The 21963-nt window shown below is 58.2% G+C and overlaps 2 protein-coding genes across 2 annotated transcripts; both read left to right on the forward strand.

Moving 5' to 3' along the window:
* Positions 1 to 5112: 5112 nt before the first annotated feature.
* On the forward strand, positions 5113 to 7015 carry HOXA9 (homeobox A9). Its single transcript, XM_004604058.2, has 2 exons — positions 5113 to 5692; positions 6777 to 7015. The coding sequence occupies exons 1-2, from the start codon at positions 5113 to 5115 to the stop codon at positions 7013 to 7015; spliced, it is 819 nt and encodes a 272-aa protein (XP_004604115.1).
* A 6925-nt stretch (positions 7016 to 13940) lies between these two features.
* On the forward strand, positions 13941 to 15652 carry HOXA7 (homeobox A7). Its single transcript, XM_004604059.3, has 2 exons — positions 13941 to 14319; positions 15324 to 15652. Exons 1-2 carry the CDS (start codon positions 13941 to 13943, stop codon positions 15650 to 15652), a joined length of 708 nt encoding a protein of 235 aa, XP_004604116.2.
* Positions 15653 to 21963: the final 6311 nt, after the last annotated feature.

Below are 21963 nucleotides of genomic sequence, written 5' to 3' on the forward strand. Positions count from 1 at the left end.
TGTTTATGTTCTTATAGAAGAATAAAAGCTGTGGAATGAAGCTTTTAAATTTTACCTCATTTTTTTGACTTCTTATCTTTACCTTCCACTTTATCCCGTCCACCACTTTTACAACAGGAGGACTACCCGCGCCCCCTGCAATTACTTTAGGCATCTATTTAAATATTACCTAGACGGTCGTAATTTGTCTGGGCCCTATAGCCCTGGTGCCTTAAGGTTTGTCGGCTTTTGTTCAGTTTTATGACTTGCTAGTATATCTGGATTGTGGCTGTCTTGGACCGGTGGTTTCAGTTGAGAGGGGAGCTGCATAGACAGAGGAAGCTAAACAGGATTTCTTTCGGGAGCCCCAAGAGGCTTGCAGAGGCCGATCATTTTGTGGGTCCCCTGGTCCTAGATCACCCCCCAGCCGAGGATCCCGGGGAGCAGGCTGGGCGCACAGCGAGCCCCTAGCGTCCGCAAGCGGCGGTTCGGTATAGACCTCGGCCTGGCTGCATGCACCCCACCCCCCACCCCCACCCCGTCTTCCCGGCACGGCCTCCCCCACCTGGTCGCCCTCCGCGGGGCCACGCGTTTCCTGCTCGCGGGGGGGAGGGGGCGCCGCCAGGGGGAGGGGGCGCTGGTGCGCGCGCCCCGGCTGGCTGGCGGGCGGGGAGGGAGAGAGGGGGAGAGCGAGCGGCGCGGCGCGAGCGCGGGAGGCCGCGGCCAGACTGGGAACCGGGCTGCGGACGCGGCGAGATTGGGGGCAGCCGCGTGCGCCGCGCTCGCCCGCGCTTCCAGCTTCTTCGTTCTCCTCCCCCTTCCCTCCCTCCTTCTCCCCGGTTTACCTTGCCGGGGCGGTGGCTGCGCCCGCCCGGTGGCCCGTGTGGCGGCGCGGGGCGCGCGGTGGCAGCGGCGGGCGCAGGTTGGCGAGGGGCCGGGCCGGGCGCGATCTGCGGGGTTCTCGCTCGGCGACGGCAGCGGTGGCGGCGCAGTGGCGGCGGCGGCGGGCGAGGCAACCCCGCGCGGGCAGCACCAGAACTGGTCGGTGATTTAGGTAGTTTCCTGTTGTTGGGATCCACCTTTCTCTCGACAGCACGACACTGCCTTCATTACTTCAGTTGAAATCGTCTGCAGGTACCCGTGCGCGCGAGGGAGCCGACCGGGAGGGACGTTCAGGCCCGAGGAATGCCAGGCCCGCGGTGGCAATCACGGCTTCCCCCCTACCCCCCAACCCAGGCGCAGGGGCCTGGGCGTTTCCCCTTTCTCAGCGCTTTGCCAGGCTGCTGGCCTCACCGTCCCACTCGCACCTGGCCCCTGAGCAGGTACGGTCAGGTTAGCTGCGCCTTAGCGGACCACGGGGGCGTGGTAGGAATTCTGGGCCCCAGGCCATTCAAGGTCAGGGGCGAGCTCGCTTGCGTCTTGGGCCTCCTCTGCTCCAGGCCTGCGCCCGGCTGGCTGGGACTCTGCCTTTCTCCTGCAGGACTGCAAGACCCACCAGCCCCCCATCCAGGAGTGGAAGGAGGTCAGAAAGGACCCTTTTACGGGTGGACATGCAAGCTAAACTAGGTGGACAGGGCAGACAGGGGCTGGGGTCCAGGCCCTGTCACTCACCTTTCTCCCTGGAAGTGCCTCTGCTGCCAGACATCGTCTGCCTCTGGCTCGTTTCTTCCTTCCTACTGGCCTTCCCTCCTTCCTTCCTTTTCCCAAAGCCCTTCTTTTCGGGATGCCTTTCTTCCCTTTTATTTATTTTCCTTCCATCTTCAGAGTCTCTGTGTGTCTTGTTTTCGTTTTATCACCACTGCCTTCTCTTCTCCCCAGCCTTCCCCTCCACTTCATTGGTCCCAGAGTTTCCTGGGAAGCGTTTTTTTTTTGGGGGGGGTCTCATTTGCCTTTGCCCACTGGATGAAGGGTTTTGCGAGGCCACTGTCAGGGTTTGTGGGCCCCCGGCCTGGTGCGCGACTGTGCAGACAAGGCCTCGGTTATGATCACGACCGGGTGGCGGCGGCCTTGCATTCTGGGCTTACCCGCTGGTCAGTAACAACCAAATGGAGCCAGTGAGAGGGCATGGGGGAGTGTCTGTGTGTGCCCTCTGGGAGGGCTGGGAACCCTTCTTCAGCCTCATTGGGGGCCTGAGGCTGGGGTCCAGGCTGAGGTCCAGCCTGGCTAGTGAGCCTGGTCGAGCAGGTAACTCAGTCAGGAACTTCCCTCTGCTCCACGGCTCGTGGGGCCCACCTAGGCTTTGACTGCGATAAGGGAGCCCCTATTAGGGCCCGGATTAGTGGCTGGAGGGCCAGTTGCTTCTGTGGGGGTTTACACAGAAATTCTTGTCTGGCTGAGTGCAGGGACAGAGGCCCGCTTCCCAGGGCTCAAGAGTTTCCCATAGTAGGGGACAGGAAATTCAGATGCCAGCACCACTGAAATACAAACTTGAGTCTTTGTTTCAAGTTAGGACTGTCTCCTTCCCAGGCATGAAAACAACCTCCAGCTCCCCGCTACCCACAACACACACTATCTAGGCTTTCAGCTCTGGCCCAGCCGGGCTGCGTTTCCTGGCTCCTGGGGTCTGCGGCCTGCGAGGTGGGAGCTGCTTCCATTGCTCAGACCGCTCAGACCGGCACAGGCACCTCTGCCATTTTCAGGACCCAGACCTGAATCTTGGATTTTTAGAACCTGAAGTGAGAAGGGAGGAGGGGCAGTTTGTAGTTCCACTGATTCATGATTTCTTGATTCACACGCAATCCCTTTTACTTCTGAAATAAAAGCAGATGCCAAAGCCTGAATATTCCCACCCCAGACCTGTGTACTGGAGCGAGATACTGTCCCAGTTTTGTGATCCCCCCCTTTTTTTCTATAAGGTTCTTGGTAATAACTGTTTAGCACTCAACGCCTGCTAATTGAATAGGAACCTTCTTATTTGGGATATGGGTTGGGGAATTTGAAATGAACTCTATTTGAAAGCAACAGACTTTTTTATTTAAAAATATACTACTAATAATTAGTGTCTTCTCTGGGTACACAAAGTGGGAAGGGAAGCCAGGCGTGTCCAGCCCATTTGTAGACAATCACAATTAGGAGCCAACGTCTACTCGGGCTTTATTTTTCTTAATGAAAATTTCAGAAGCTTCTGGAACTGCCCAGTATTTGGGACACCTTAGGCTGCAGTGGGGGTGGGGTTGAGGCGGAGGAATTTACCGGGAAAGGAAAAGATGGGAGGGGGGTAGAGCGGGGGGAGGGGGGAAGGCACCAGGGACTGGCCACGTCGGAGTTCATTGTGTCGGCCACTTTCCTCTTCCGCCTGCCCCGCCGGGCGAGCGAAGAGGCTCCTGGCTGGGCGCCTCGCCTCGCTCTGCAGCCTGGCTCTCAGGGAGTGACATTGGAGGGTCCTTACCCCGGGTGGGGGCATGAGGATGGGGGGAGGGGTGCTGGCACTGTTGGTAAAGATGAAGGCCAAAATGGCAATGGAAGCCCCCAGGCTGTCCGCCCGCGCCGCCAGGGTAGTGGGCTAATGAGAAACACTCTTGAAGGCACAGTGTCCCCACGTGAATTTAATTACCCCGTTTTTAGGACCAGCGCCTTTCTGGTGGGACAGGGAGTGGGGTTTTCCTTCCAATTAACAGACCTGCCGCAGCTTTTAATTTACTCTTGAAAGACGCTGAGGCGTGAGAAATAGCCTCTTCAATCCGGCCAAGCTAAGGGACGCGAGTCTAGTCAAAGCCCCGTGCCCCTCCCCGTGTTAATGTGTAGCCCTGGCCTTGAGCCGCGGTCTCGGCGCTCCGGCCCGGCACGCCTCGGCAGAGCACTCGGGCCGACTGGGCGACCGAGGCGGGGCCCAGGGTCCGGGACGGGCAGGGAGGTTGGCGCCCCGAAGGACTCGCCAACTGGGTGGCGACGGGCTGTCCGGCTGGTGCGGGCCTCTCTCTCTCCTCTAGCGGGGTCTCAGGCGGGGTAGCCGTTATCCACACGCCGACTTTCCTTTGCATCGGTGCGGCCTGGCGCTTCAAACGCAGCTCGCGGGGCCCGGGAGCGTGAGGGGGCTGCGTGCCGGCGGCGCCCACCGTGGTTGGGCCTCTGGGCCGCGAGCGCGCGCGTGAGCTTGGGGTCCGACCGGGCCGCAGGCGCGGGACCCACCAGGCCCTGCAACCGTCCTCCAGGACGCCTGTCCGCTGGGTCCCTGGCCGTTCCCTCGTGGGACCCTCTGTGGAGGCTCGTCGGCGAGTTGGGGAGCTCCCCGGGCGCCCCGCAGCTCCAGGCGGGCAGGTTTCAGGGACCCAAGACAGGCGGTGCCCGCTCGGCGGCCAGTGCGCCTGGCCAGGGGCGGCGGCGGCGGCTCCGTTTGGGACGGACGCTGCGTTGAATTTGACTTTTCGCGGCCGGCCGGGGTAAACTCGCATCTCCCGGGACTGCAGGGATTATTTACAGGGGTGCCGCCAACCAAACACAACAGTCTAATTTAACCTTTCCAAGTCCTCATAAATTTTTACAGCTGGGAGCCACGGCCAGGCAAACGAATCTGTTGGTCGTTCCCAACTTCCCACCAGCCCGTGTAGGCTTCTGAAACAATAACTCCTTATGAAATATCATAAATATAGATTTAAATACAGTAGAGCGAGCATGCGATTGGGCTGCCTTTCTTTCTTTCTTTTTTTATGGCTTCAATTATTGTCTAATTTTATGTGAGGGGGGCTCCGCTGGCCGCACTCGCGCGCGGGCCCCGCGCCTCGCTGATGGCGTGATTAATTGTGATATAAAATAGTCCGCTTAAGAAGTGTGTGTCTGGTGGTGGCGGTGGGAGGGGAGGGAGCACGGAGGCAAGGCCAGATTTGATCTTTTAATCTTCGTTGGCCACAATTAAAACAAACCCGATCGCGGAGTGCCGCGATCCCTTTGCATAAAAACATATGGCTTTTGCTATAAAAATTATGACTGCAAAACACCGGGCCATTAATAGCGTGCGGAGTGATTTACGCGTTATTGTTCTGCCGGGCGGGCACGTGACGCGCGCGGCCAATGGGGGCGCGGGCGCCGGCAACTTATTAGGTGACTGTACTTCCCCCCTGGTGCCACCAAGTTGCTACATGAAATCTGCAGTTTCATAATTTCCGCGGGTCGGGCCGGCCGGCGCGGGGCACAGCCATGGCCACCACCGGGGCCCTGGGCAACTACTACGTGGACTCGTTCTTGCTGGGCGCCGACGCCGCGGACGAGCTGGGCGCCGGCCGCTATGCGCCGGGGGCCCTGGGCCAGCCCCCCCGGCAGGCCGCAGCGCTGGCCGAGCACCCCGACTTCAGCCCGTGCAGCTTCCAGTCCAAGGCGGCGGTGTTCGGCGCCTCGTGGAACCCGGTGCACGCGGCGGGTGCCAACGCGGTGCCCGCGGCCGTGTACCACCACCACCACCATCACCCCTACGTGCACCCCCAGGCGCCCGTGGCGGCGGCCGCGCCGGACGGCAGGTACATGCGCTCCTGGCTGGAGCCCACGCCCGGCGCGCTCTCCTTCGCGGGCTTGCCCTCCAGCCGGCCTTACGGCATTAAACCTGAACCGCTGCCGGCCAGAAGGGGTGACTGTCCCACGCTTGACACTCACACTCTGTCCCTGACTGACTATGCTTGTGGTTCTCCTCCAGTTGATAGAGAAAAACAGCCCAGCGAAGGCGCCTTCTCCGAAAACAATGCTGAGAGTGAGAGCGGCGGAGACAAGCCCCCCATCGATCCCAGTAAGTGTCTCCTCCCTCCACCACGGCCGCCTCCTCCACGCCGGCCGCCCGGATCTGCCGGCCCGTCAGCTTTCTCTCTGAAGCCTGCAGTCGTCCGCGCTGGGCGCCTCCTGCGCAGAGGCCGGGAACCCGAAGTGGATGTTTGGGACTCCACCGAGAGGGCCCCCAAGTCCAGAGAGCCGTGACAAGCGGGCCCGCTGGGCTCGGAGGGGGAGGGGAGGCGAGGCGGCTGCTGCGGAGAGAGGGGGCGGGGCGGGCGCTTCGGGCCGAGCCAAGACCAGCCGCCCCTCGCCTTGGCTGCCTGCGACCAGGACACAGACACTTTGGGCCGTTCTTCGAAAGCAGCGCCGGCAGACAGAGCCTTTTGTGTGGCTACCAGGTCCAGGAGCGGCGGCGGCAACTCCAGCCGGCAGCCGGACTCGGAAAGCGGGGCGAAAGCCCCTCCACTTCTTGCCTTCAGCCAGTGGCGGCGTAAATCCTGCCCAAGAGGAGGCTGCGGGCGACCGGGCCACAGGCCACGAGGGTCCCCATGCCAGATTATTCCAATAAACTGGAAGAGTCATGAACGGGCTGGCCTGGCACCCAGGGCCACCCGCTCGGGCCTTCTCAGCTGCCCTGGTCTTCCAGGGAGGTCAAATAAGGAGTGTGGGGCGGGGGTGGGGGGAATGGAAGGAAAATTAGGGAAGAGGAACGGGCAGGCAGAGGCAGCTAGGGCCAGAGGCAGGGCAGTGCTGAGCCAGGGTGGCAGCGGCGCTCTGGGCATCCAGGAGGAGCCGTTTTCAAGTTTCACTCTTTACACTGTGCAGAGTGGGAGGAAGAAGAGGTGGGGACAGAGGGACAGAGGAGGAGAAAGGAGGGCCTTGCAGGGGAGGGGACAGCAAGATTTTACTGCGTGCAATTGTAAGTGACCGACACTGCATCGGGTCTGCCAGGATTCCATTGTGTCCGAGGCTCTACCGCCTTCCTAACCCATTCAGCAGCGTCCAGCACTTTGGCCGAAGACCCAAGAAGGCTCCTTGGCCCCCCAGGATATGAGGGGGGACCTTTTGCAGCTAAATCCCTGTCTCTCTCCTCCCCTCCGCAGGTAACCCAGCTGCCAACTGGCTTCATGCTCGCTCCACACGCAAGAAACGGTGCCCCTACACCAAACACCAAACGCTGGAACTGGAGAAGGAGTTTCTGTTCAACATGTACCTCACCAGGGACCGCAGGTACGAGGTGGCCCGGCTGCTCAACCTCACGGAGAGGCAGGTCAAGATCTGGTTCCAGAACCGCAGGATGAAAATGAAGAAAATCAACAAGGACCGGGCCAAGGACGAGTGATGTGCCACGGCCCCATAGAGGAGGGGAGAGTTCATTTAGAAAAGCTAGAGCAAGCGCGAGCTCCGGAGGGAGAAAGGACGCCTTCTCCCCTTCTCCTCTCTCCCATCCCCACCCCAGCCTCCACCCCCAACACAAAGCGGCTCTAACCTCAGGCCTCATCTCCCCTGGCAAGCCACTGGGCTAATTTCCTTGGCCTGCTGCTTTGATGGAGGAGGTATTGTACGCTTTCCATTTTCTCTAAGATGAAAACACACACACAAAAACAAAAAGGGCATTGGCACTGATGGTTGTGTGTGCTAGCTTGTATATATTGTGGGGGGGGAAATCTACCTGTTCTGGCTTCAAACAAGCAAGCAAGCAAGCAAACAAAAAAACTACCTTTTTATAATGCACAACTGTTGACGAGGCGGGCTGTATAGTTTTTAGTCTGTGTAGTTAATTTAATTTTCTCTTTGTGAGGCAGAGTCTGCCCAGATACTTGAACACTGTTTTATTGTGGTAATTATGTTTTGTGACTCAAACTTCTGTGCCGGGTGATGCACCCGTTGTGATTGTGAAAGCTAGAATTCAATTTGAACTCAGGTTGTTTATGAGGGAGAAACAGTTACATAGAGTATAGCTCTGTAGTGGGATATGTCTTCTGTATAACTAGGCTGTTAACCTTTGATTGTAAACTAGCTGTAAGAATTTCCCAGTGAAACAAACAAACAAAAAATTTAAAAGGTTATTTGGGCCACATTAATTCATGGTTTTCTCCACTTTTAAAACGCAGGCATTTTTGTGTTTACATGCTTCTATACTTGTCCGTTGTATATAGAATTTTCTTTCCGCACATTAAAGAAAAAGTAATCAGACGAGCTTGAATACTGTGTGTTGCACCAAATAGCAAGAAAATGTGGAGCTATACAGATGTGCAGAAGGTTACTACCTATGGTTTACGTTTACTTTTAATTGCAGGGGGGAAATGAATGCTTCTTGTAATGGAATTAATTTTATTGATAATAAATTATACACTCTGAAAACGCCATCGGGCTACTGTAGATTTGTCCCCTTGATGAGTCTGGGGTTCCCCCGGGCTGAACATACACTGTATATTCTGCAATAGTTACCTCAAGGCCTACTGACCAAATTGTTGTGTTGAGATGATATTTGACTTTTTGCAAAATAAAATATATTGATTCTTTTCTATTTTTTTTTGCGGATCAGCTCTTTGCACCTTCTTCTGGGGGCAGGGAAACCTGGGTACACTCTCAGGGTGGGGGTCCCCACAGGGGTGGAGGTAGATGCACCTCGATTTTGCTCCTGGAGGGCTTCAGGACCGGCAGCCGCCGACCAGCGCGGGCTGGCGGGGGTGCTCCAACCCTGCGGCTCAGCTCACAGACCCACGAACCGCCCAGCAGGGCTGGGATACGCGGCGGGGGCCGGGGCCGAGGCCTGACTCCCGCTTTGTGGCCGCTTTCGGGACCGTGGAAAGGCCTGGGGAATTGGACTGGGGTGCTGGCTACCACCGACCAGAAGCAATACAAGTCCGCCTTTTCATTTGGTGGCCCCCAAAATGTCGAGAAAAACGGGTGCAAGTAGATTCCAGAGAAAATTCCAGGGCCTTCCCAGACAAAAAAAGATAAGAGGAGGCAGGGGGGCTCCAGACCCTCCCCAACGAAGGACCCCCCCCAACGAAGTGGTGAGCGTGCTTCCTCCGGAGGTTGAGGAGGGAAGCAAGAGCGAGGCCTTCAGCACAGACATTTGGGGAGCGTGCGGGGGTGGATGAAGCCCTGCGTCCCAGCACCCCGAGGCACCTGGAGTCAAGTCAGTGTGCCCAGGAGATTCTGGGGCCTGCATCGCGCGCCCCCAGCAGAGCCCATGCAACCGAGGAACCCCAAGCGCCATAAAAGAATATGAGGGCTGTTACGTTTATGGGGTGTAAAGGGCTCCGGGGGAAGGCCGCTGCTTCGGAGGCGCAAGCGCCTTCTGCGTGGCGCGTTCAACCTCAGCTCCCCGCTTTTCTTTCTTAGCCCGTCGCCCAGTCACCCCCACCCGCCGTCTCCCGCAAAGTTCTCAAAATTCTCACGCGTAAAAGGGGGAACGGGGCGCAGGGGGGGTGGGATGGGGTGGATGGCGCGTCCCCCGCCCCCCGCCCCCACCCCGCCGCCAGGTTGGGACGCCCTCTGTTGTTGCAGACAGAAGGAACTTCAAAGACTGGGCAGCAAGGGTGTGCCATAAAGGCCGGGTCTGCGAACTGTCTGGAATTCGGCCCTAATGAGTTTACAACTGTCCAGCCCCAATTAAGATTTTCCACCAAAGCCCTTTCATTTGTTTGCTCTGTCTGCTGCCCATACAGCGGCTGCGGAAACAGCTCTCTTTTATGGGCACTGCGCTCTCGGCAGCGTCGATTCCGGGCTCCACGTATCCCCCCATCCCCCACCCCCACCCCGGACCCGGGGGCCTCCGCCGGCTTTTGGAGTTGGGTGCCGGTGGTCGGCTGCGAACGAACTTCAGGCGGGCGGGCGGGTCGCAGTGCGGCGCGGCGGCCAGCAGATGGCAGTGTGGCTCCACGAAAGACGCGTCCGTGCCGCCATCTCCCGCCGCCCGGCCCCTGCAAACTTCCTAAGATGTCGACTTGACTCGAGAAAAAAATCCCTTTCTGGAATGGGAGCCGCAGCTCTGAATGAACAACTGTTGTCTATTTTCGGTGCTACTCACGCCGGGCCGGACGCCCGGGCTGGGAAGGACGCGGCCAGCGCTCCCGGACCCGGCGCGCTCCCGCCCGCGCCCGCGCCCAGGGCAGAGCGATGCGGGCCCGCGGCCGAGCGCCCGCCGCCGCCGGGCTGTGGCCCCCGCCGCGGGGCCGCCCGGGGATCCGCGAGCCCGGCCCGGCCCGGTCCGGCCCGGGGGCAGCGGGAGGCACGAGAGCCCAGCTGACCCGCGCACGGATCCCACCGCTAAGGCCTCCAGCCCCCCCGAACTTGGTGACGCCCCCATCCCCGAGGGGTGCCGAGGGCACACGCCGGGCTTGGGGGCCTGCCCTGGCCCCAGACGCCCCCGGAGGATGGTCGGGCGGGCCCGCACCCCTTCAGGCGAGTCGGGATCCCGCGGCCTCGAATATATGATAATAAAATCCAGCGAATGAAAACGGGGCGTAAAGATAGTTCTTGGCGACTGTCTAGTGTGGCTCTAAACACGGAGAGGCCACGGCGTGGGGCAACCCCCCCGGGGACGGACCTGGGGGCTTAAACGAGATGTGATAGGGAAGAGAATCCGAGTAACAGCCTGGGTCGGGGAGGGAAACTGGGCTTTCTGCTTTGGCCGCTGGCTCTCCGGGTCAGCGGCGGTTCTGAGGAGGCGCTGACCAAAGGAGCAAGGGTACCCTCGTCCAGGCCCGGACTGTCCCCAGCCTGGGCCGACATCACTCCCTGGAGCTTTCCACCACCCCGAGGTCCCCTGAGCTTGGAGCGGGGCATCAGCCCAGGGTGCGGGTTGGTTTCCCAGGGAAAATGCACCAGAAGCCACGCAGAGCGGGTTTGGGAAGCGCCGGTAGCCGCCTGCGTGTTTATTTGGGCTGCGGCGGGGGGGCCCTGCCAAGCCCACAAAATGTTTACAACCGACATCTCGGTTCTGTCCACGCTGTAAACCCAGGCCATGGAGCGAGGGCTGACACCTCAGCGAGTCGTTTCTGTCCTCCACCTCACTCCCCTGCCTTTTCCTCTGAGCCCACGCACGGCTAGGCGATCACAGACACACGCCTTCTTAATTATTTTCTTCTATCCTATACACTATTTTCACCGTCTCTACTGGAAGAGGGTCTTAGAGCTTGTCCCCAAGAGCCGCTACTGGCTGCTTTTTCCTGGCCAGATAGTAAACTCGATTTGTGAAGGTACTAAGCCACGAAGCACCCAGGAGGCTGCTTCTCACTGAGAGCAAGACCGCAAGTAGGTGCAGGCCACTGGGTCCTCGGTGCCTCCAGGGCTGCGGGGCAGGGGGCCTGGCGTGCCCTTGGCCGGGGCTAGCGCCCTGAGAACCGCTACTCTGCAAACCGCTCAGACCAAGCCCGGCTCCGGCTCCGTGAGGCTCCATGGTCCGGTTGGGATGGTTCTGCCCGCACCGCCTGGCCAGGGATGGTTCCTGGATGGATGTTGATGGAGTGCAGGGCGTGCAGGACACTGGTGCAAACCCTCCTTCGTTCGCTGCCCTGACCTGGGTCTATTTCTCAGCTGATTTTCAGTATTGAGCATTTCTTTAATAAGAGAGATGCGGGAAAACGCATTCCTCCTGGAGCTGTGCCACAGGGGAACGGTGGGAATGTCTTTATCTGAGGACAGTGGGGCTGGCGAGAAACCCACATAACTGCACCCACACTGGACAGAGTGTCAGCTAATATTATTTATTTTATAAATGATAATCCTCTTTAATCCAGAGCAATTATGTTCTCAACACCGAAGAATTTGGAAACCAGTGGCTGGAAAGCATAGAATTCAAAAGGCCTGGGTAATTGCCTGACTTTGGCCTTTTTTTGGTTTGTTTTAAATAAAACCCGGCCACCAAAGGCAAAAGGGGAGAGAGCAGCGCAGAAAAATAAGAGGGAAGTTCGGGTCGCGGACCCCGCCGCCAGCCAGTCTGCCTCGGCCAGCAGCCGAGGCTGGGCAAGCGGGTCAGGATCGCCTTGGCCGAGCCGCCAGACCGCTTGGCCCCGCGCCTGGCGCTCCGCACCCGCCAGTACCAGCGAGCGCGGCGGGATCCGGGCCCTGCAGGCAGATGCGCCGCTTCTTTCCGTGACTGTTCCCCACTCGACCATGGAGTGGTCGCACTCCCCGGCAGGTTCTGCTTTTTTAAAAGCGGTCGCCGGTGGCAGCTCCAGCCGCCGGAGTCTAGACAGAGGCGGCCGAGGCTTTTTCTTTGCGTCTTGCTCTGTGTCACCCCAGCAACAATTTATTGGTCTAAAGCTGTCTAATTCCGCCTCTTTGATCTCCTCGCCTTTTTCTTGTTTGCTTCGTCTTCCTTTAACTTTCTTAGGTTTTTTATTTCTTGCCAGAGAGTAAAGCAATTGGGAATATTTGGGGGTTCTTTCTTCCCTTCCTAGCTGACCCCCTACAGTCCCATCAGGACAGACAGACTATATCCTCCTGATCCCCCATAAAGCACATCCCAGATCTTGCCCCCTTTCCTTTATGGTGTGTGGGGAGGGCATCATGCACCCACCTGCCAGAGACTGTCCCTTCCATGCTCACCCCTTGTTTCTCCCCTAGGAAGGAGCTGGGGCGCTGCTGCATCCGGGTCTGAATCAGCGCCTTTTGTGCTCCTAAGACCCCCTGAGCGGGTGCGCTGAACAGGGGGCGGCCTGGACCCTCTGAACGTGATGGGAAGTGCTTTGTACACAAGGAACCAAACTCTATAATTTAGGGGAGAATTTCCGGGGCAATTCCATTGTGAGGTCCGGTTTATGGTGTGCAATCGAGCTGAGCAGTAAAAAGACGGACTGACCTGGCCTCTGCAAGCCAGCGGGCCTGGGCAGTTTATGAGGCATTTAGGGGTAAAGTGAACCCCATCACCTTCCACCCAGCGGTGGGGTGGGCGGCAAGGGCTTGACTGGTCCAACCCTGCTCAAGGCTGATGCTTGAGAAGGTAAGCTGCTCAAGCTGGGGGCCTGGTGGGGAGGAAAGAAGTAAACTGAACACCCCGTTTTCCGTTAGCTTAGAAAAGAGAAGCTGCTGGAGAGGGCTGTCAGTTAGGAAGAGTCCCCCACCCCACCCAGTTCTCTAGGGGGATCTACAAAAGAATTGGAAATCTATAGTGCCCACAATCTCCGGGCGCCCTAACCCCCAACTCCTGCTCCCCTCCAAACTGGCCCTACGGCATGGACTGCTGCAGGCAATAGACACGGGCAGAGTTGGTGATGGCCCTGGCAGAACCATGGTAAGGGCTACCAGAAACCGCACAGAGTCTGGGGTTATCTGGAAAGGTGTAGGGCCCGAGGTTCTTGCAAGCTGGGGGACAGAAACTCAATCTCCCCTGTTCCACAGGGTGCAGAAAACACAAGTGCCCAGCCGTCTCTAGGGATCAGGCCAGCTAAGGTGCCCTAGCGCAAAATCTACAGAGAGCCTGCGGGGCCCTGCGGAGTCAGGAGGAGGGAGGGGAAATGCACGTTAATAAATCTGTTGGCAAATGAGGCTCATTAATAGATAAATATTTCACTGCTTCCTTTAGGGCGGATAAACAGTGTGCCGCTGATTAAGGAAAGGAAGCCGGGAGACTTGGACTTTATTCGAACCACATGGTTCAGGTTTGCGGTGGCGCTCCCGCTGCAGCTGGAGGCGACCCCGGGCCCGCCCCATCTGGTTTGGGGTCCGAGCGGGCCGATCATTGCCTCCCCCAACCCTCCCTCCGCACCTCCAGCGAATGTGAACGCGGGAAGACGCGGGCACGGGCGACGCGCCCCGAGCCCGAGACTCGCCCACTAGGACCGCGGGGGTCGGGCAGGAGCTGGGGGCGCGGATATCCTCCGCGGCCTGAATCGGGGAGCAGGAAGAGGTCCCAGCTGGCGGGGTCCAGGGTTCCGATGGCCAGAGGGAGCGGTGCGGAACCGGCGGCCAGACGCGCGGCGGGTCGAGCGCTCCCGCGGAGTCCCGGGGCCCAGCTCGCGGGTCCCGCAGGACGCGGCGGGCCGGCGCGGCGCGGCCAGATTCCTTGGCTACATATTTGAGCCTCTTCCCCTTCCATTCTAGGCGGCCGCGGGCCCCGCCGAGCGAGACCACCTGTGAGGGCGGCCGAGATTGGCGGAGGCGGTCATGTGGGCGGTCACGTGCTGCGGCGAGCTCCGTCCAAAAGAAAATGGGGTTTGGTGTAAATCTGGGGGTGTAATGTTATCATATATCACGCTACCTCGTAAAACCGACACTGAAAGCTGCCGGACAACAAATCACAGGTCAAAATTATGAGTTCTTCGTATTATGTGAACGCGCTTTTTAGCAAATATACGGCGGGGGCTTCTCTGTTCCAAAATGCCGAGCCGACTTCTTGCTCCTTTGCGCCCAACTCGCAGAGAAGCGGCTACGGGCCGGGCGCCGGCGCCTTCGCTTCGACCGTGCCGGGCTTGTACAATGTCAACAGCCCCCTTTATCAGAGCCCCTTCGCGTCCGGCTACGGCCTGGGGGCCGACGCCTACGGCAACCTGCCCTGCGCGTCCTACGACCAAAACATCCCGGGGCTCTGCAGTGACCTCGCCAAAGGCGCCTGCGACAAGGCGGATGAGGGCGCGCTGCACGGCCCGGCCGAGGCCAATTTCCGCATCTACCCCTGGATGCGGTCTTCAGGTAGGCGCCGGGCCGGGCCGGACGCGGGGCGGGCGGGCTGGCCGGGCGCGGGGCGCGGGGCGCGGGGCGCGGGGCGCGCGGCGCGCGGGGGCCGGAACGCGCCGAGCGCCAGCGCCGAGCGAGCGGGCCGTCTGGGCGCCCGCGGCCCCGTGACTCCCGGCATCGCTCGCTGCCTTTCTGGTTTTAATTAGAGCCGAGGCGCCATAGCGTGGAGCGCCCACAGCATTGTATGTAAATGAGGCTCATAAAACTTTTTATGGCCCAATTAATGGGTTCGATCCTCGTAAATTTATTTAACTCCATTTGTCTTGGAAATGTAACATTAAGTTTGTTCGCGACGCTCTCTTCCCCTCTCTCTCCCCCTCTCCCCTTTCTTTCCTCTCCCTTCTTCCTCCTTTTCCTTTCGCTCTGGCTTTTCTTTCTACAAAGCGGGGACCGCCTAGCCCATTAGGGCTCCTCCAAAGCCCCAGTGCCAGGGGCCCCTGGAAAACGGGGAACTGGGGGGGTCGCGGGGGGTCAGGATTGGGGTCCTAAAGGAAGGGCCGAAGATGGGGGCGCGAGCTTCTGGGGTGGGAAGGCACCCTTGAATTGTGGGCGTCGGAGGATGGGTCGCCCCCCAACCACCCACCCCAGGCCTGGGAAGAGAGCTGGGGATCGGCTGGCTAGTCCAGCGCCTGGAGCCCACTCGCCCACACTCGATATTTACAATTTCCCTTTGTCAGGGGGAAGCAGACATTGTGGGAGCCTAGCCGGCTGGAAAGGGCGGTTGTAAAGTTGGGGTCGGGAGCTTCCCTCCGCCCAGAGCTGTCTGAGGAGCTGGCACGCAATTGGGATCTGCCCTGGCGGTCGCTCGGCTCTTTCCAGCTCAGTTCCCCGGGCCCGCGCTGCGGTGGGAGATGCCGGGGGTCTGGGTGGCGGGAGTGGGCTGGGGGTCCGCCTCCTGGCTAATGCACTGTCCTGTCTGTCTGTGTCTCCCGTCGCTGGGTCCCCTTGTGTGCACGCAGGGCCCGACAGGAAGCGAGGCCGCCAGACCTACACGCGCTACCAGACGCTGGAGCTGGAGAAGGAGTTCCACTTCAATCGCTACCTGACGCGGCGGCGCCGCATCGAGATCGCCCACGCGCTCTGCCTCACCGAGCGCCAGATCAAGATCTGGTTCCAGAACCGCCGCATGAAGTGGAAGAAGGAGCATAAAGACGAAGGGCCCGCCACCGCCGCATCCCCCGAGGGCTCCGTGGTGCCCCCAGCCGCCGCCGCAGCCACCCCTGCCACCGACAAGGCCGACGAGGAAGATGAAGATGAAGAGGAAGACGACGAGGAAGAGGAAGAATGAGGCACCCAGTTGGAGCCTTCTGGGCTGCACTAGACAGTCAGCAAAAGCGTCTTGAGAGACTGATTTTATTTGAAAAAAAAAAAGGAAAAAATAAAATGTAAAAAAAAAATTTACCCCAGTCCCCACCCATACCCCATCTCCCCTAGTACCCACTCCAGATTCCAACTTTTATGTACCGAGCAGCCACCTAGACTGGGTCCCCCTGGAGATCCCCTCTGTTTCCTTCCGAAGACCCCCAACAGACACCCTAAGCCCCAGGCCAACCGGCTCTGCACTGGTGCGGCTAAAATACTACCTAGCACAGGCCTCCATGAGAGGCACCCCCCAAACTACCTATGGGTCCAGGCCAATGGGCCTCCACTCGCAGGGAGCCCAGAGTGTCCCAACACTGGCACCCAGCAACCCCCCCAAACCCACAAGGACCTGACTCACTACTACCTATTCACCCCAAACTACCTATTTTGTGCTTGCTGGCTGCTTTCTACCTAATGTCAGCCCCTCCCCAGCCAAGGCCCTATTACCTTCCAGCCAGCTTTTGGGGTCTCTGAGACTGTGCTGGGAAGGTGCTGGGTTTCTGGGGACCAGGGCATTGGCTTATATTTAAATTGAATAATAATATATTTATTCCAAAGCATTCTAAGTGCTGCAACCTAGAATTCCCCTCCTCCCCTGGCATGGGCACCCCAAATATAGGCCCATCACACCCCACCTCTGGAGGGGAGCATTCCTAAGCTAGCTGCAGGCCTTTGGGTTCCCTTCCCCCTTCCTGGGACTGCAGAGGTGCTCCCAGCCTCCTTGCACCCTCTCCGGCCATGTTCAATATGTATACCCTGAGGTTTCCTACAATAGCAAATGCTGTATATTTGAACAACTTCTTTGTGTCATTTATAGTCTCAGAACTCATTTGTAAGACTGTCTTGACTTGGGAAGGATGTGTTAATGGGGTTACTTTGGAGCATGGTGTGTTGTCTTGAGCTAATTGTAGCGGGTGGGGCAGGCAGTGCCCTCCCCAGAGCCCCTCATCCCCGTGTTGTCCCGCGTCCCCCCCATCCGCCTCGCCTCTAGCCTGGGTTTCCCGGATCGGGAAGTTCCCGTTTGACCCAGCTAACCATGTTTTATGTAACAGAAAAATAAAGATGCTTGATGACAAAGAAACATGGACTCCTTTATCTCGGGGCAGAAAAGAGAGGGTGGGCTTGGAGGGTGGGGAACCCTGGCCAGAGGTTTGGGGAGCAGACATGGAGGGCTGAGCACGTCCTGAGGTAGGCTATCTCTGTATCAGTCTATGCGCTGCTGGAATTACTTTTTGTGCCATTTTTTGAATGTGTGGATTTGTGTATTGGTATGTGTACCAATGCACAAATTTTGTGTGAGAGGGTGTGTGTTTTTCCTTGGGTTCATAATTACACTTTGAGATCCACAATGGAGGTTATGTTTTGGGGAGAGTGTGTCTGCATATTTGCATATGTGTGCGGAAGAGAATTTTATCCAATATTTGTTTCCGTGTACAAACATCTCCCAGATCCCAGAACCTTCTGCTTAGTGGATATTTTATAGTGAATGCACCTCCTTGCAAAATTCAGTGAATTCCATGAACACACCAAATCCCCCCTTTCTCTAAGGGTTTGGGGTGAGCTGGGAAAAGGTGATTTCCCCACAACTGAGCTCTGTGCAGTCTCTGTGCCCTGAACCTGTCTCCAGGCAAGGAGGTGGGACTTAGGGTTCCCATCCCCCACTGCAGAGTCTAGCACTGCTACTGAGGGGTACAAAAAGGAGGGGTACCTTACAGGGTAAGGGGCACCAGACTCAAGGCTGGAAGCCTTGAAGTGGTATGTGTCTACGGGAAAATAAGGGGTAGACAGCTTGGACCAGCACGGGTTGGGTGGGCGAAGGCCAGGACGCTAGTCTCCTGCCAGGGCTGGGCTGGCTTCTAGCACTTTTATTATAAACCTGGCCCAGCGGGTCTGTGAAACCTGCGGCCCCCAAGTCAGGCGGTCTCCGTGGGTAAGATGGCGCCGGTGTAAGAGCTGCCTCCTCTTAGTGATGGGGAAAGGGTCATAAATCCGTTGTTGTTTATGAAAATTTACAACTTTGCAATACAACTTTATGAGTTGTTCGGCCCTTCCATTGGCCGCTGTCGGTCATGTGGATGGGAACCGTGAACATGAACTTTTTTATAATTTCCCTTGCGAGAATAGAGCCGCATTCTTTTGCTCCACTCGGTCCTGCCTGCTTCGGAGCTCTCTGCCTTCCAGCCCAGCTCGGCTGTGCTTTGTCCCGGCGATGGAGAGCGAGGCGAGGCCCCGGCCCAGGCCAACCGGGCCGCTCCCGCTGAAGGTGGAGCGCGCTGGGCTCCGGGCGCTGCCGCGCGCCTCACAACCTGGCTAATTTCCTGCGTCCTCTGGCACCGGGACTGAGGACGGTTCGTCTCCGCAGGCAGCTCAAGCGACAGCTGTCAGAGGGGCAGGAGCTTCTGGAGCCGCCATCTGAAGGTGAGACATGTGGGGAGACAGGAGCAAAGGTGGTGAGCTGGCAGCAGGCGCCGCGGTACTGGCAGAGGGCACCTGGGGAGGCTTTGAAGAGGGCACCTGGTCACCCTCACCCACATTTACCCGTTTAACACCCCCCTCACCTTACACCTCTCTCCCTCCCTTCCTCTTGTCCCTGGCTTACCCAAGGTAGCAAATACCCCTCTTTCTTCAGTGGCACAGTGCCCTGGCACGGATGCAGGCTCTGAGTTCTCCCTCCCCTTCCCAACACCCTCCCTGAGCCCCAAAGGAAGTGTCCCTGCACCCCCGCGACCCTCTTGGGTCTGCATTTCTTCCACCCAGCCACCCTTATTTATGATATAATTGTTCAGATGAAATTATCCAACAACTGGAGACAGTTCCCTACCGAGAACGTGGGAAGAGGTGAGGGCAAGGGATTGCTAGACTCTACGGGTCACTCCAGATCTGTGGGATTGTGTCGGGAGAGGAAGGTGCGCGGTGAAACAAACAGGCAACTTACTAATCGCGACGGAGCCCTTTGCTGAGGGCCTGCCCCTTCGCTGGCTCCGATGGGTGCGAGCGGAATCTGTGCGCCGGGGGGAGAGAGCCAAGCGTTGCGTGGGTGGGACTCTGCGGTGGATGGAGGAGAGGATGGGGTTAAATCACTGAGTGTGCTTGGCGGGAAGTTTCGGTGTCCAAGACCTAGTCTTGTTTGTTGCAAGTGTCAGGGGCAAGAGCTAAGGCTCAAGAAAGGACGCCCACCGAGTGTGGGCGATAGGGGGACCCTCGGCCCACAGCCCAGATCTGGGCGCAGGGGCTGGCGACCGCTCGCCCCTCCTCGGAGAGGCGCGGTGACCGTTTCGCTGCCCGGCAGGAGGCGCGGAGCGCGCCACGGGGGCGTCGGCGGGAAATCTCCGCGCGGTGGCACAAACTGTGGCTTGGACGTGGTGCTTCTTGGCCAGATTGGTCCCGGGAGCTTGCCCGGACAGCGATGAGAAACCTTCCTGTGGTCGGGGGATTGGAGTTCTTTTATTTATTTTTTTATTTGCGTTTTGCTTTGAGCAGTTGTTTTCCCGTTTTAGGAGAATGCTTGGGCGCGCACGGTGGGGTGGAGGAACGGCCGTGGGTGTTGGCGACGTGCACCCGCGCGGTGGATGCGCTGGGGCCGGATAAAGCGACGGATTTGCATCCCCGGGCCTCGGGCGGCCTGACTGCGGCTGCCGCGGGCCGATTATTTATTGCTACCGCGCCGGGCGCTCGCTGCTGCCACGCTGTGGCCGTCGCCGGGACCAGCGCCAGTCACAGCCCCGCGTCGTGCAGCCTGGCGCGACTGCTGAGCGAGCGGCCCAGAGCTTCCCCAGCAGGCCGTGGAGAGGGGGGCGAGGGAGCACCCGAGGGGCGGCCTCCCAGGGTCCGACGGGCCAGGAAGCTCGGCCGCCTTGCCCACCCGCCCTGACGGCACTGGACGCCGGACTAGACTCGGGCCTGCCCCCGCGCCCCAGCACCATGGAGACTGGTTGCACAGGCCGCCTGGCACGTCATGGCTGCCTCTGTCCAAACTGCGCGTCCCAAGGCGCCCCGGGGGGCGCAGGCTGGTGCGGGGGACGCGTCCTCCCTGGGATTTGGAAATCGGAGAGAGCATTTGTAGACCCGAGGCCTGCAGGGCCGGCTCTGGCGAGGAAGGCAGGCGCGGGCGCCAGGCAGGGCCCGCACACGCAGAGGCCGCACCTGTGTGCTCTGGGCGCTGGCCTGGGCCAGGGGGCCTGGCGGGCTCCAAAGGGTGGCCTTCCAGGGGCCCCCCGCAGACACCAGCCGCTCGCCCTCCAGGCTGGCAGAGCTCAGTGGGCAGCCCAGGGACAGAGCGGACGGGGAGGTCTTGCTCTCCTCCTGTCCCCGCCTTGAAGAGTAACTGAAAGGTAAGTGGACTTTTTGTGTGGCTTTGACCTAGAAAACAGAGTCGTGGCGGCCATTCTCACGTCCCAAGAGGGGCTCCCTCCAGCGTCTGGGGCGCTGCTCTTGCCCGAGTCTCTCTCTAGATATATATCTATATATCTATCTGTATATAGATATAAATACATATACATATGTATGTATACGATTAGAGAAATAAATTGGGCAGCTGCCAACATGATATGACCCAGCCTTGGCGAACACATAGAGATTTCCATTTAATAGATTATTTTCCATCATAGTGCCTATAGAAGCCAGAAATTATATTTATAAATATATATGGAAATTAGGGAAAGTAGCTGAGAAATCAAATTCTTTCATTGGCTGGGACAAATATTAGACCGAGGGCCCAGGTCAAATCATAACAAATAATAATAGGTGGAGTAAGCAGCTACTAGCCGGTAACAGTGTGTGGGACCTGGAGGAACGAAGCAGAAATTATAAATATCGACATTTATCAACATGTCCAAATGGTTATATTTATTCTTTGTAATAACTTGCTTGAAATCACTGTCAGCTGATGATCTTGTTGGAGAAACAATAACTCAAACATGATTTTCTGTCAGCGTGGTTTAAAAACAAAACAATTTCCTTCTTAATTTTTTGACTCTTTGAGTTTTCTTTTTTTCCCCCCAACAGCTTGTCTCCCTTCCCTAACAAGTGAGGGCGAAATGTTAAATTCTAGCCTCTCCCACCAGGCCCTTCTTTAAATACGCAAAGGAGGAACTTTCTGGCTTGGCTTGATCTGGGTGCGGGCTTCTGAGCAAGCCCCATCCCTGGACAGCCATGATTTCAAGGGTACAGGCTACTACTCTAAGGAGATTGAGCTTGGGCAATTCCTCTCGCATTTTTTTCCCTTAGGAGGAAGTGAGGACAAGGCAAGGGAGGGATTAAAAAGCAAAGAAGAGACTAAAAAAGTCTTTGGCAAATTCCTCAAGGGGCATGGCCAGCTCCCCAGCCCTGAACCCACTCCCTGTTCTCATCAGTTACACAGACCTTATAAACACCCTCCGGAAATTCAACCCAATCGTATAAATAGTCTTTCTTCAAACTCCACAGAATGGAGGATTGTAAAGCTAATTCAAGGGGTTTTACAAGCCCCACCAATACAGTCATAAAAATGCCACTGGAAAGATATAACATTTTACAAAATGAGATTGATCCGGGCGCTGTAAAAGTCAGCTCTCACCAAGGCACCCTTCTCCGACAAGAGAAAAGCCCAGGACAGGCTTTTCATGTTCTAGTTGGAGAAGGCTGGGCCTGGGACGGTGGTAGCAGGAAGAAAGAAAGGCAATTGGGCCCGGTTTTGGAGCTGGTGAGCTGAAACTGCAGGTTCTGGAGCAAGTGCTGGCAGTATCCCCGACAGCAACCTCCCCAAACAGTCCCAGAAGGGCACGAAAGAGGGCACACCCAGAACAGTGCTGGCTGGAGAACCAGCGCCCTAGAAACCCAGTGCATCAATTACCCCCCACGGCCTTGCTAGCTGACCTCTGTACGGGGCTGGACCTTGGTCACCTGTGCCTTTGGGACATGAGGACAATGTCCACATCTGCATCCCCCTCTGCTCTGAGAGGTCCGGTGGATGAGGGCGAGTCTCCGGGGCTCTGGGCAAGGGGAGAGGACCCAGGGAGGCAGGGCTTCGGAGATCAGCTCCCAGCGACGCCTCTGGAGCGCCTGTCTTAGGCAAACCACTGGTTTCTGGCCCTGGGTTCTTGGGTTCAGGAAGCACAGGGAGGACTCAGAGCTGCTGGAGATGCTTGGAGGGCAGGAGGGCTCTGGCCATTGGATGGGAGCCCATTGGAACTCCCGCAGATGATGAGTTGGTGGTGATGGGAGCGGGGTGGGCAGGAAGAGGTGGTGGTTGGACTGCGT

This window comes from Sorex araneus, chromosome 1, assembly GCF_027595985.1.
Source record: "Sorex araneus isolate mSorAra2 chromosome 1, mSorAra2.pri, whole genome shotgun sequence".
In the NCBI taxonomy this organism is placed as follows: domain Eukaryota; kingdom Metazoa; phylum Chordata; class Mammalia; order Eulipotyphla; family Soricidae; genus Sorex; species Sorex araneus.